Here is a 12,800-nt window from a genome sequence, read left to right as displayed (position 1 = left end):
TGATATAGCGCTCACACTTTGGCTACCATTGTCAACGTTTAAACCTTATATTAGCGGCGTCTTTGTTTTTCCCAGAAACTTGAATCGTTGATTTTCTTTTTCTGGATACGAAAGGTGAAATATTATTACCGACATTTACAGCGATAAAATTGATATTGAAAATCCATCTTGGGCAATACGTGAGCAAAACCGTTTTGCTACAAATGATGAACAAGTGCAGTTATGCTGTGTCACATTCCTGACACATCAATCTCGTATGCAGAGTCCACAGGCTCTTTGGCCAGTGGCTGGTCGTCAGGGAGAGACTCTGGGAATTTTATTACCGCCGGATTTCTGTGGAAAACAAAACAAGCCGTTAGGGGCAGCCAATCAAAACGTTTAATTTTTTCCAAACTCTCCAGAGTCTCTCCTGGCGATCAACTGCTGACCATAGAGCCTAAGGACTCTAGGTTCCAGATTGCTGACACATGAAAACGGACTTTACCAGTTGTTCTCTCCCAAAGAATAAGAAGATCTAGATACGAGAGAACGGCGTCACTTCAGTATTACAACTGCCAGAATCCTCCACTTTTTCGTTTTCTTACGCAAATTAGACATACTGCTATTAAAATTTTTCACTGGGATTATAGAATTTAAATCAAGAATGAAAGGAATTTTGATATCTATAATAATTAATTCTATTATAATAATAGTAATAATAGTAATAGACAACGTTTTTAAGTTATGAGGAAGAACGTTTTTAAACGTATGTATCAAGGATCGTTTAATTCCGCTATTATTTTGCCCGAAAAAGTTTCAATGTTTAAACTCCTTTCCTTTGAAAGCTTTGTTATTTGTCATAGCTCAAGGAAACTCAGACTTGGTTGATTGTGAAGCTTTTCAAACAGGATTTTGGGGAAAAAAGGTCAAAACGGGAAGGGGATTAGGAGTAATCACGGAGTGGAAAAGTTAGTTGTTTTTGAACAACAGTTTATTGATTGTTGAATATGAGGAAAGGGATTAAACAAACAAACATAAAATGTGTTGTTTAGTCTATTATTTCTGATAAACCAAGATTATTACAACAGCGTGATAATTATAATTATCGAAAGTTCTCCTCCAGAGTTGTCAATGACTAAAATAATATTTTTCTCGTGGTATTACATGTTTTTAGAGTGTTACCAAAAACAAGTTGCAGCTACCACCGCTGAAAAGGAAGTCATTGAAGCGATTTGCGAGCAAAACGACGAGGTTAAGAAACAGCAAGAAAAGGTTAAGAACCTAGTCGACAGAATAGCCGCAGAAATTGAACGTACCAGTTGCTTTGATGGTAGGTAAAAATGACTTCACATTAATACAGACAGAATCAGTCGGATTATGAATGTTGTGTTACCATAGTTTAAGGTTAATACTTTGAAAGCCAGCAGAAAAGAAAATAAAACTGAATCCTTACGTAGAATGACTCGTTTTTGGTTCAGAGTTCCGGGTTAGGCATCAACACAAGCTTCCAAACTCAATTTTTACCACTCAATGCTAAGGAAACCACTATGTTACAGCCTAGGTCAATCTAATCCATCTGTAAAAACCTAATAATATTAGCTCCACTAGAATCGAAACAGTCAATGAGAAAAGAGGCAGACCCAGCGTTAGGATACAAGATTTGGTCTGCATGAATGTGGCTTTTTCACAAAAATACTTGTCAGCACCCACTACCTATTTCGCTTTGAAGCAAATATATTAACTCGGATGGAAATCCACTGTCTTTAACAGGAATACTTTACTGGATTCTATCTAAATTTTGGAAATAATTCGTAGCTATTTGCAATTTCTTGTTAACTGTTAACGCAATCTAGAAAGGTGTTTTGTTTCGGTCTTCTGGGTTTCTTCCCCTTCGCAACTATAGCAGTGCATCAACTGTGTTTTAAATTTACCAGTAAATGAGAGGAATTGTTTGCTTCAAGCTAAACAAGGTGTTTATGCCATAATAAGTCATGACAATTTAAGACGAAGAGCATCAGTGTGTTTTGTTTTCTTTAAAAAAGGTCTTAGAGGCAACTTTCTGTGGAGGGGTGAAAACAAACGTACAACTAGAAACCCTGTCAGTATACGACAAATACCCTCTGCCCTCTAAAAAGACGGTAATATGGCAGATTGAGATCGTAACGATTGCATTCTTAAGTTTGTCATTTTAACTTAATGATACTCTGTTTATATCGATGTTATATTAAAGTTCCTTTTTAATGTCAAATAACTTGTTTGTTTTTCTATAAAGATTGTACAGGTAGAATGCCCCATTTTGAAAAATATCAAGACCTGCCAACCAAAGGTGCTTCCGCCATTGAACAGTTCAGTATCGATGGGAGTCTGTTTCTCGGATTCGCTAACTTTTATGATAGTAACAACGGATACAACACAAACTCTTACATCTACAAACTGGACGATTCAACTGGAAGGTTTGTCCTCTATCAGACCATAGACACCATAGGAGCACGCGACATGGAATATTTTACAATCGCTGACAAACATTACCTTGCTGTTGCTAATTTCAGGAATAAAACTACATTTCGGTTGAACTCTGCCATCTATCAGTGGAATGGAACCCACTTCATTGTCGTGTAAAACATTTCAACACTCGTAGCAACTAGTTTTAACTCCTTTAAAATATTGTCGGACCTGTTTCTCGTCGTCACGAATAGTGATGATGACACTACGTTTAAACTCAGTCATCTACAAGTGGGGCGAAAACCAGTTTAACAGGTTCCAGGAGATAAAAACCGAGGATGCCACAGCAAGCACTACGTTTATAATAAAAACTGAAACTTTTCTTGTTTTTGCTAACCGCAGAAGCGACAATCAGGGCTATTCTGTCCAGTCCTCTGTGTACAATTGGTCAGGTGACAGGTTTGTCAAACTGCAGTCTCTTCAGACATATGGTGCCTACGGTGTCAAGTCCTTCAGTGACAATGTTGATACATTCCTCGCTTTTGCTAATTCGTGGAATGGAAAAACTCAAAACATCGACTCGTTCATTTACAAGTGGAATGGCAGCAGGTTTGTTCTGTTCCAGTCCATTCCCACTCACAGAGCCTACGCCTTGGAACCATTTTCGATTTGCGGTGAAACGTTACTGGCTATTGCCAACGTGAAAGGGAAGTCAGTTGTGTATCGTTTGCCCGGATCACAGTTTATCAAATACCAAGAGATTTCAACTCAACATGCAGCTGATCTTAACGCATTTGAATACAAAGGTCACACTTACTTGGCAATGGCAAGTTTGAAGAGTGAAAGAGGGCTTCCCTTCACCAACAGTGTTCTGTATAAACTGGTACACAAATAGACAAAAAAAACCAATACTGCATAAGCCCCGCAAATTGACCCTTGGAATTCACCTGATGCTATCACAATTGTCACCGACACTGAGAGTACTGTAACAAGATAGACAAGGTTAATCTGAGGGGTGTTTCTTTCCACGCTTACTTTTATCAGTTTTTCATATTTGAGCAAGCAAAACAAAGCGTTTTGGTTTTTTGTGAAAGTTTTCTGGGAATGATTTTGTATGCTACATGAGGTCAGGTCAGGTAATCGATGTTTAACTGGCAGAGTTTTCATAAAATAAGATTCTTCTTTTAAGAAATAATATTAATTTTTTTTACAGTAACCTCTGGGTCAATTTGGGCGAAGATCTTAGGTTTCCGGGAAATCAAGCAATCCAAGAGAGGCATTTATTCTTGAAGTCGACCTAATTCCTGCGTCATGTGACAGCTCATTTTCCGTTGCGTACCTCAAAGGAAACGTTTTTGGATATACTTTATATTCTCCAAGTGTCATTGTCATAGCTTTTCTACTTTTCAAGTTATGTTAAGGGCGGTGGTTAGCGGTAGAAATTAAAGGCTTTTTAATAACTCAGTTAATTTGTTTGCACTGATTCTGTGATGTTAGATCACGGCATCTCAGCATATGCTAACTTCTTTGCTGAAGCCATTTTTAGAGCACTTTACGCGGCTACTTTCCAAACAAGCCATTTTAAAGTAATTATCTCGTGCAGGGTTGATTTTTCACATTGGTTAATAATCTTTTAGACCACTCCGCTACATAAAAAATGGGTTTAAGGGGAATTAATCGGTAAACTGATGCTTGCTGAAATTGAATATTGGAAAATTGAATGGTTAGGAAGCAGCATCAACAAGAAGAGCAAAATTGGACAAAATCTGTAATAAGGAAAATACATACTATCATCATGCAGAGGTTACTCTTATTGTCAATGCATCTATGGTATAGTTCTGGCTTGAAATGGCTGTATTAACATTATAGACCATTGACAACATTACTTCCTTAAGCATGTTAAACAAGTGCTATCGATTCAACTGTGTTGTGATTGATCACGATGTACGTGGGTGATCACTGTAGTTTAGATTTGCTGTAAAACATTATTATGTGACGCAGGCAAACTTGTCATATAAAAGTAAAGAACTTTGAGTACTGTACTTAATTTTGTGGTGAAATAAGGTCCTTATTTTAATCATGGCGTCTTCTTTCGCAAACTAGTTTTGTGTGGGAATATAATAGCGCAGGCTGCAAACACTAAATAAAGCTAAATTTAAAAATGATTAAATAAAATTAAAAATGTGTACGTTTTGTTGCATACAGTTAATTGACCTTTTAGCGCCCACCAATGTTATCCATAAGACGGTTTTTGGGCTGTCTGTGGACACACCCCCAACTTGTGCAAAAATACCGTGTGTGCCCCCATTTCTAAACCATGAAGTAATGTGCATACACTAAAATATTGTTAACCATACACTAACAAGCTCAAAACAGTACAGACGTCCACTAGATTTTTTTTATATGCCTCATATTCTAAGCTATTTCAGAGCTAAAAGACAGTAATCAGTAATGAGCTAACTGCTCCCGGATAAGTACCACCAAAACCTTCAGTATGATTAATAAGACCATCCCGCATGGAAATGGCTGCATATAAGTCGATATTTTTTTAAAGTCAAAACACAGTAGATCGAATTACTTTCTTAGTGAATATTAACGTGGAGTTTTCCTTCTGCTTTTCAAAGCTGATAATTAATTATTGTCCAGGTCGGTAGCGTTCAATGAAATGATCACACTTCACGGGTAATTTTCGAAATGAACGATTATTGTAGCTGATAAGAGGATTATCACGTAACCTAATCCTAATTTTAATGAATTTGGCCAAATTTCAAAAGCCTGCTAAAACCTTGAAATTCCACAATAAAAGTCCGCGTTTTCTGTGTGGCATAAACTAACAGAGAAGTACTTGTATTTAACAAATAAAGAAGCCTCGACTGTGTTGTAAAGCACGCAGGAAGCGGCTAGAGCACGAAAGAAGTGTAGGGGAAACACGAGACGTAGTCGAGTGTTTCTCCCTCTTTCTTGAGTTTTTGCTCTAGCCGCTTCCTGTGTGCTTTACAACAAAACAGAGCACATTCGAGGCTTCTTTGTTTGTTTTATGATAAAGAATTCTTTTATTTCTCCCCGTATTCACCCTCATTTTCAAAACCAACTTTATTTTCCGAACGAACAGATCTGGCGTCAGCGTTCATCTGTACTCTGATTAAGCACGCTAAAATAAGCCAATCACAATCCTTGTTAGAATGTTTCAAATAATTTGATTGGTTGAACTACACGATAGCTGTCAGACATGTCAAAACAAGGCATCAAAGTTTACAAACTTTGTTCAGTTCTGCTCAATTCGAATGTAATTACGCCAGTTATGTTAGCGCTTCTCCAGCTTTTCCATTTAAAAATCAGGATGGAAAAGTAAAATGTTCATTGAAATCCAGTGGATTTGTGGCACATGAAAATCTGGACGCCATCAACATGGCAATTCGAAAAGAAACTGCTTTAAAGCTTGCGGCCGGTAATAAACCAACTGCTGCCCTCTGTTTTGTGGACGAAACAGTCGAACTCACAGGGGCAAGAGGAGTGCTCGAACTGTTGACACCGCTAGGAAAAGGGCTGCTGTGACTGCTGTGGCCTCCCACTCAATGCTCCAGAGAGGATATCTCAACAAGCTGTAAGTTGTTAACTGGAAGGGCGAGCGTTGTACTTTCTGAGGCTTGCTTCCCTGCGGTGCAGTGAGCGGAGGTGGCCATGATGCGGAGCCGATAGAACTTGCACCGAAAATGTAAGGATCTTGTAAGCTCTTATATTTGTGTATTCGCTAGCTAATTAAATTTTCAGTTCTCTCAATTTTTTTTGTTTGATCTTTTTGTACGAGAATATAGCTAACGAGCGTTTACGGGACCTTTTAACGGCACTGTTTTTAAGCTTGTGACATTTTTACAATTTTCGTTCTCAAACTTAAGCTGTCCATGTTATGCCGGCTATCTTTAGTGTTTATCGTTTCTGCTTTCGATGTAATTTCGACAATTTCGGCGGTTGACATGTTTGCAAATATCTGTTTGTTTATACTTCTACTTGACTCTGTGTTTTAGTGGCTAACTTCTTCGGAAACTTCACTTCCAATCACCGTGTTATTTGTAGTGCTTTTTTACCTTGCATGCGCACAGGATGGTCTATGTCCATTGTCAAGCTAAGAGCTAGTTTAAGCTGTCTTGGTTACAATAAATAAATAAATAAATAAATAAATAAATAAATAAATAAATAAATAAATAAATAAAACAGAGATCGAAGTCCAGGAATTTCACAAACGAGCTGATGGCGTGACAGCGATGCTCCGTGTATCTGTACTCTGATAAAGCACGCTGTTTCAACCAGTCAGCGCGCGCGTTATATCGAAATTTTATTATAAAAGTTCTTAAATGCGTAAACTGACAAGAGGTTGTGCGAAACAGCAAGGAATAGGCCATTTTTGAGCTCATCTAGAACACACAAACATGACTACAAAAACAAACCGACTGTAATGTTACACACTTATCTTTCCTCTTTCGAAATTAACAACAATCATTTTGGGTTATTGAAACAGCAAGCTGCTATAGGACTTACATTTCATGAAGATATTTGATTTTCCTACCTCAACACCAACCACTTCATTCGATGTGTACACCACTGTCGAAGCACTCCCAGCGCTATTCCTTGGCAGTATATACTAGACAGATGAAATAAAGTCCCTCTAACTTGCAAATAACCTTGGGTGGACATGAAACCAACACAAAGTCTTAATGATGAAACGGGGGCTGAAGCGAGAAGATAAACAGAAGGACGCAACCTTGGAAACTCAGAATCCCGAAAGGACTGGGTACTAGTTGCTTCCAAGTAGAGTAGGGTGAGTCAAGATGCGGCAGAGGGTAGGGCGATAAACGATTATTGTTGATTTTGAAAAAGGAAAGACAGGAGAGAGTAAAATTACAATCTGTTTCATTTTGTAGTCATGTTTTTGTGTTTTAGATGAGCTCAAAAATGGCTTTCCCCCACAGGACAAACGAACTCTTGAAACGAGCAAGGTAAAACTGCGTAAATCTCGAACTTTGATTCGTAATGATGCACGTGGTAAGCTTAGACGTTTTAATGAAGTGTTTGGAATGATATATTGTTGAGCTCTAGTTATCAACGAAATTTTATTCAGGAAAGCCGATTTACCTGTACAAGCCATGAAACGGCTTGCAACTGTTGGTATAAAGACGTGAATCAAGGGAGGAATATATCAATCTATAACAACACCAATATATTCCTGATAAGAAAACAAGAAACGAAAAGGATGTTTGAGGATAAAATAATAATACTCTGTCTTGAAAAAGTTACATGAAACTGGATTTCCAATAAGACTTGTGAAGAATTGTGAAGAAGACAGCTGCTGCAGTCCGATTATTACAAGAGTGTTGCTAGTTTCAAAGATAGTAGGTTGTGGACCACAAGCCATTTTGTTTATTTATTTAATTTTTTTAATCGAAAGGCAGTAAATATCAAGAGATCAAGGTGCTGTGTGAATGGTCCCTCTCCACCGCTTTCACCCCTCCCCCATTTCTTAGAATTTCCAATGATTTTCAGTGAAGGGGAAAGAGGAAAGTGATTAAAATAAATTAAGCTCTGGAGAACCACACAGCCATGTTTTCAACTTTTTTTTTTTTCCCAAATGTAAAGCATCATTACCCAAACTTGTGGAAAGCTAAATACAAAAATAAACAATTTCTTTTATCAATTATAGCCCTAACGTTTCCCAAATGATGTCATTATTAGCACATGTCAAGTGGCATGTGAATTAAATTAAAAGCTACTTTCTCAAGCAGTTTAAGGCCGTGTCTGACAGGGTTTGAAGGGTGTTCAGAAATTATGAATGATCCCCTATATCTTCAATTTGTCTGCCAAGAACAGGATGAAATTTTCCCTAAACATAAAACTTGATGTTTTCTTTTGCCTTAACGTATAATTTTGATCACGTGATTCATCACGTGAACAAAAAATTAAAATTTCGTAAATCGGCGATAAGGCGGCGAATTTTCTTTACATAGATAACTGAATTAGCGTTTCTGAAGAAGATTTAAAATATTGAACATTCTACATTTGGAATGACTGTCCTCAACTTTTTAAATTGGAGAAATTAACAATCAAAGGTTGAATTGTGACTAAGAAATGACTTTTGTCCTGACAAATTTTTCTGAAGAACAATGGACGATCATTCCAAACGTGAAGGGATGGAGATATTTGATCTTTATTAGAAACGCGTTTTTGTTTGATGTTTTCTCTTAAAACCGTGGCCGCCGACCTGTCAAATCTTTGCTTTTTTTTTTACGAAAACTATCACGTAACATTTTACGTGATCTATAGCACTACTTATTATGCTTAGAAATTTTAAGAATGATAAGACCTTTTTATCTGCCAAATTTCAGTTCAGAGCCATTCAATTTGTTAAAGTTATCTCGAATAAACCATTTTTCCTCTAAAAAGCCCTTAACCCATCCAGGCCTTAAACTCACAGCTTGAGTACCAAATGGTGCAAAGAGGTTACAGGGTAAATCTACCTTCACTCGAGAAGACTTATCTGAGATTTATCTTCTATTAATGTCTGTATGGTAAAGTATCCGCGAGATTTTCAATATAAGGTACTCAATTATACAACTTGCACAAATATCCTGCTAAAAGCCGGCGATTTTAAACACCGTTCGCGGTGAATTTGATGGCCAGCGAAAATTGCAAGCGATTTTCGCCACCTACTGATGCGGACACACTTGGGGTTTTTTTCGCCGATCACGGCGACGTGGCAGTTTAAAAAATTCATGTGATAAAATCGCCCAACCCGATAGGTTGACTTTACTGGCAATTCACAGTAATGACCGTAAGAAAGCGCGTGAACGGGCACACTTGGCGAATGCCGGTGTATTTAATCGCCGATATCTGACATGCCAGATATCGGCGATTTTATAGGCCGATCGCGACGATCGGCGAAAATCGCAATCGCTGCACCGGACACAATTCTGGCGGTTTTCGCCGATCGCCGCGATCGGCCTATAAAATCGCCGATATCTGGCATGTCAGATATCGGCGATTAAATACGCCGGCATTCGGCGATCGGCGTATAAAATCATCAAGTGTGTCACTGGCTTAAACAAACTAGAAAAAAGTGGATTCCGATGTCTATGGAAGAAGATATTACTTTATCTTTGAAAGATGTAATTGTGGGTGTTAGTGCATGGAAATATTCATGTATTGTTGAACTTCTGCATTTTAGTAGGAAAATCACTAATGTATTGGCACTGCAGGCGAAATAATACAAACCCGACCATTTCCTCCTTTAAGGTCTTATTAGCTAAGAAATATCAAGTTGAATTATATTGCGGGGAAGAATAAGAAGTTAAATGATTTTCACAACAAGTGGAAGTTCATGCCTCTGACGTAATGTTTTCTTACTCGAAAAGTAGTGTAGCCAAAGCTTCAAATAATTTCGATATAATTGTAATAAATAATTTTTGCACATTTGGCGCCCTATAAAAACCTTTGTGCTAACAAAAAATGTTCCAGGCTTTGTTTAGAAGAAAGCTGTAAAAATATGTATGTATTTGTTTTGTGTATATGTGTGTCGCAAGTTTCCACTATATTCTCCTGTATTTTTCTTTGTTTAATGTCAATTATAAATAAAGATAATAATACATTTTAAAATAGTCGCATGTGAAACTTTCAATTAGTTTAAGACCGCCTCTTTTCCTGATGGTGTTGACGCCTTATAAGGATTAGTTTAATGACACTCCTGTTTTCCTGACTACCAAAAACACCTGCTTTATTTCAGATTAAATAATTAATTTCCTGACTTATTTTTACAGAGCATAGAAGCCTTGTACTACTTAATACGCCCCAATATTTGCCAAGAATCTAAGTATTTTATTGCCCACTAAACTGAGTACAGTTCAAATAATGTACAAAAACACAAAAAAAAATTTGACGCAATATTCATACTTTATTCGCACAGTAAAAGAAAAATACGCACGCCTTGGTTAACTTTTTCCTTGTTGTTTTCTTTGTTACTTATCAGAAAAGCGAAAGTCAGATATTAAATCTCTTATCAGATATTTTGATATGCAGTATCACTGTATATTTTAAAGAACGGTTTGTATTGACTCCCCCAAAATGCAGTACAATTCGTAAGAAAATTCAGTGATACTACACAGTCTGGTTCCAACTTTGCTAAAATATCCCACATTTGAACTAAATCGTTAGCTACCATAACAGAGTCATTTCTTGACAATGATGTTAATAATGTCATAAAAAGATCACATGAAATATTGCTCTTTTTTAACCATTTTTCACCAATGTGGAGGTGAATAAATAATCGCTATTTGCCAAGCCTTTAAGCGGCGAGATAAATATCGGCCAGTTTCACCAACACGAAAGTAAATAATTGTGTTAATATATACCAAACAAGCTGATTTAAATAAGTGGGTCAAAAAATACTTTAATTATACCGACTCGCGACAACGCTTTCTTATTATAAAATTCAAGTCTCGCTCTCCTACGGATAAGTAGAACTTCTGCCTCGGAGCCTTTCTTCATTTGGTGTTCATCCTCGTCTCGAAACAATGCTGCAAAACATCAGATGTATCATATTTTACTTTTATAGCGCTCGAAAGTTTACGGTATAGAATATGAGGTTGGAAGGACTAAATAACTTACCATTTAATGCCGTCCAACAAAACTTTGTTGCCTTTTTTGTATTTATTGTAACAGCCGACTTGTTTATCGATACTATTAAGTGATCTTGGCGAAACGAAATCTTGTTTCTCTTCGACTGCTCGGAGGTGAAAATTAAAGTACTTGGCTAATCACCTCCAAAACTAGCCAATCAGCGAAAAGCACTATTCACTTGTCTGGTATATATCAATACTCATAATTATTTTTATAACTCTTTATATTTCTTGAAATTCTTTATCTGATAAGACAAAATTTTTTATCCCAAATGGAAAACAAAAATGGCAGTAATTTTTATTAATGGCGGAAGAAAAATTATGGCATATCTTGACCTTTCTATCGCACAAAAATTAACAATTGATTCATGCGTCAGCGTGCTTCATCGAGATATGAAGCACGCGGGAAGTTTGGAGAGCACGAAAGATGCGTAAGAGTTGCTCGAGGCGAAGCCGAGAGCAACTCTAGCTTCTTGAGTGCTCTGCAAACTTCCCCAAGTGCTTCATATCTCGATGAATGCACAGCTGACGCATGAATCAATTGTTTTATAACATTTTCAACGCGGTAGTTTTTAAACCCGTTGATTCTAGGTTGGCCAGAGGTTTCCCAAGCATTCAGCCAATGTGCAAAATGGTAATAAACAACCCCATGTTCGGTAAAAATACACATCTTACAGGGTAAAAAAGGCAACACCCCTTTGGTCTACAGTAGTTAAAGTTTCTAATTATAGAATAAAATACACTGGTTGCCAATTAAAAATTTTCCAAAGAACAAACTTGAAAATTTGATCCTCGCGTTACATGGGAGAATTCTTTCCGCTTGCGAGGACATGTCGGTTTGTTTACGCAAGATTTACGCAGTTGTCACGTCTCAAGAATGAAAATAGAAAGAAAACAGACAACTGAAGCTTCCCTAAATGAAAAATTTATTCAATTAAGTCTTTGTTCTAAGAAGCAAAGGCGTACAATTTTTAATCCGAGACGATGAACGCGCAAGTGATTTGAAGGAACTGCAAGTCCATTCTGAAGTGAATTTATCGAACCGTGTGCACGGTTTTCAAAAATTTTCGCAACAAAACTGTTAGGAATACGAAGAAGCTTTCAATTAGAAAAGTATTTAAGTACAAATTCACAATCAAACCTGTAATTTCTTGTGAACTGAATTCCCACAAGTACTCGAACGTTACCAAGAAAGTTCGTGGCGTATAATCAGTAAATAATGATCTGAAATGTCCGCTTGCTGATCGTCGGCTGGATAAAACAACAACATCTCCTTGAAGCACAATTCCTTAGCAGTCTTTCTTTCAGTTTATCGTTTCGAAAAGGTGTCTTTTCCCTCTGAGAAAGCGAAATTGGCGCCTGAAAATTAATAGTTTTGCGAGACACGATGTCACGGGCCTTGTTCTCTTTTTTCCTTTTCTTTAGGTTTTTTTCGGGAGTTAAAAACTCCAATCCCAAAGAAAAAGTGGGAAGAGCTTCTTCATCAGCTGGTTCCCTTGTTGTCATCTGTAGTTAAACGTTTTGCTGAAGATTTCTCCCGTTTTTGAACGCAAAATGGAGAAAGTTCTCGAGGCATTTGTTTGCTGACGTCATCAGCGTGCACAATAGGAATATGAAGCACGCTCGCGCAATTGAATTTGATTGCACGAATTTACTAGCTATGTTATAAATATGTATAAATGTATTCGGAATCGGACAGTTAAGAGTGAAATAGCA

The 12,800-nt window shown here is 37.2% G+C and overlaps 1 protein-coding gene across 1 annotated transcript in view; it reads left to right on the top strand.

Moving 5' to 3' along the window:
- The window catches only part of LOC146455193 (thrombospondin-type laminin G domain and EAR repeat-containing protein-like), a 51,025-nt gene extending 48,399 nt beyond the window's left edge, over positions 1–2,626 (top strand). The window contains exons 4-5 of the mRNA XM_085094562.1: positions 1,154–1,309; positions 2,252–2,626. Coding sequence (XP_084950688.1) covers positions 1,154–1,309; positions 2,252–2,598 — 503 coding nt within the window. The 3' untranslated portion in view covers positions 2,599–2,626. The remainder of the gene's footprint in view (positions 1–1,153; positions 1,310–2,251) is intronic.
- The last annotated feature ends 10,174 nt before the right edge of the window (positions 2,627–12,800 follow it).

The sequence above is a fragment of the Pavona decussata genome, unplaced genomic scaffold (assembly GCF_977016875.1).
Source record: "Pavona decussata unplaced genomic scaffold, jaPavDecu1.1 SCAFFOLD_282, whole genome shotgun sequence".
Classification (NCBI taxonomy): Eukaryota; Metazoa; Cnidaria; class Anthozoa; order Scleractinia; family Agariciidae; genus Pavona; species Pavona decussata.
This window is presented reverse-complemented; position numbering and strand designations above follow the sequence as displayed.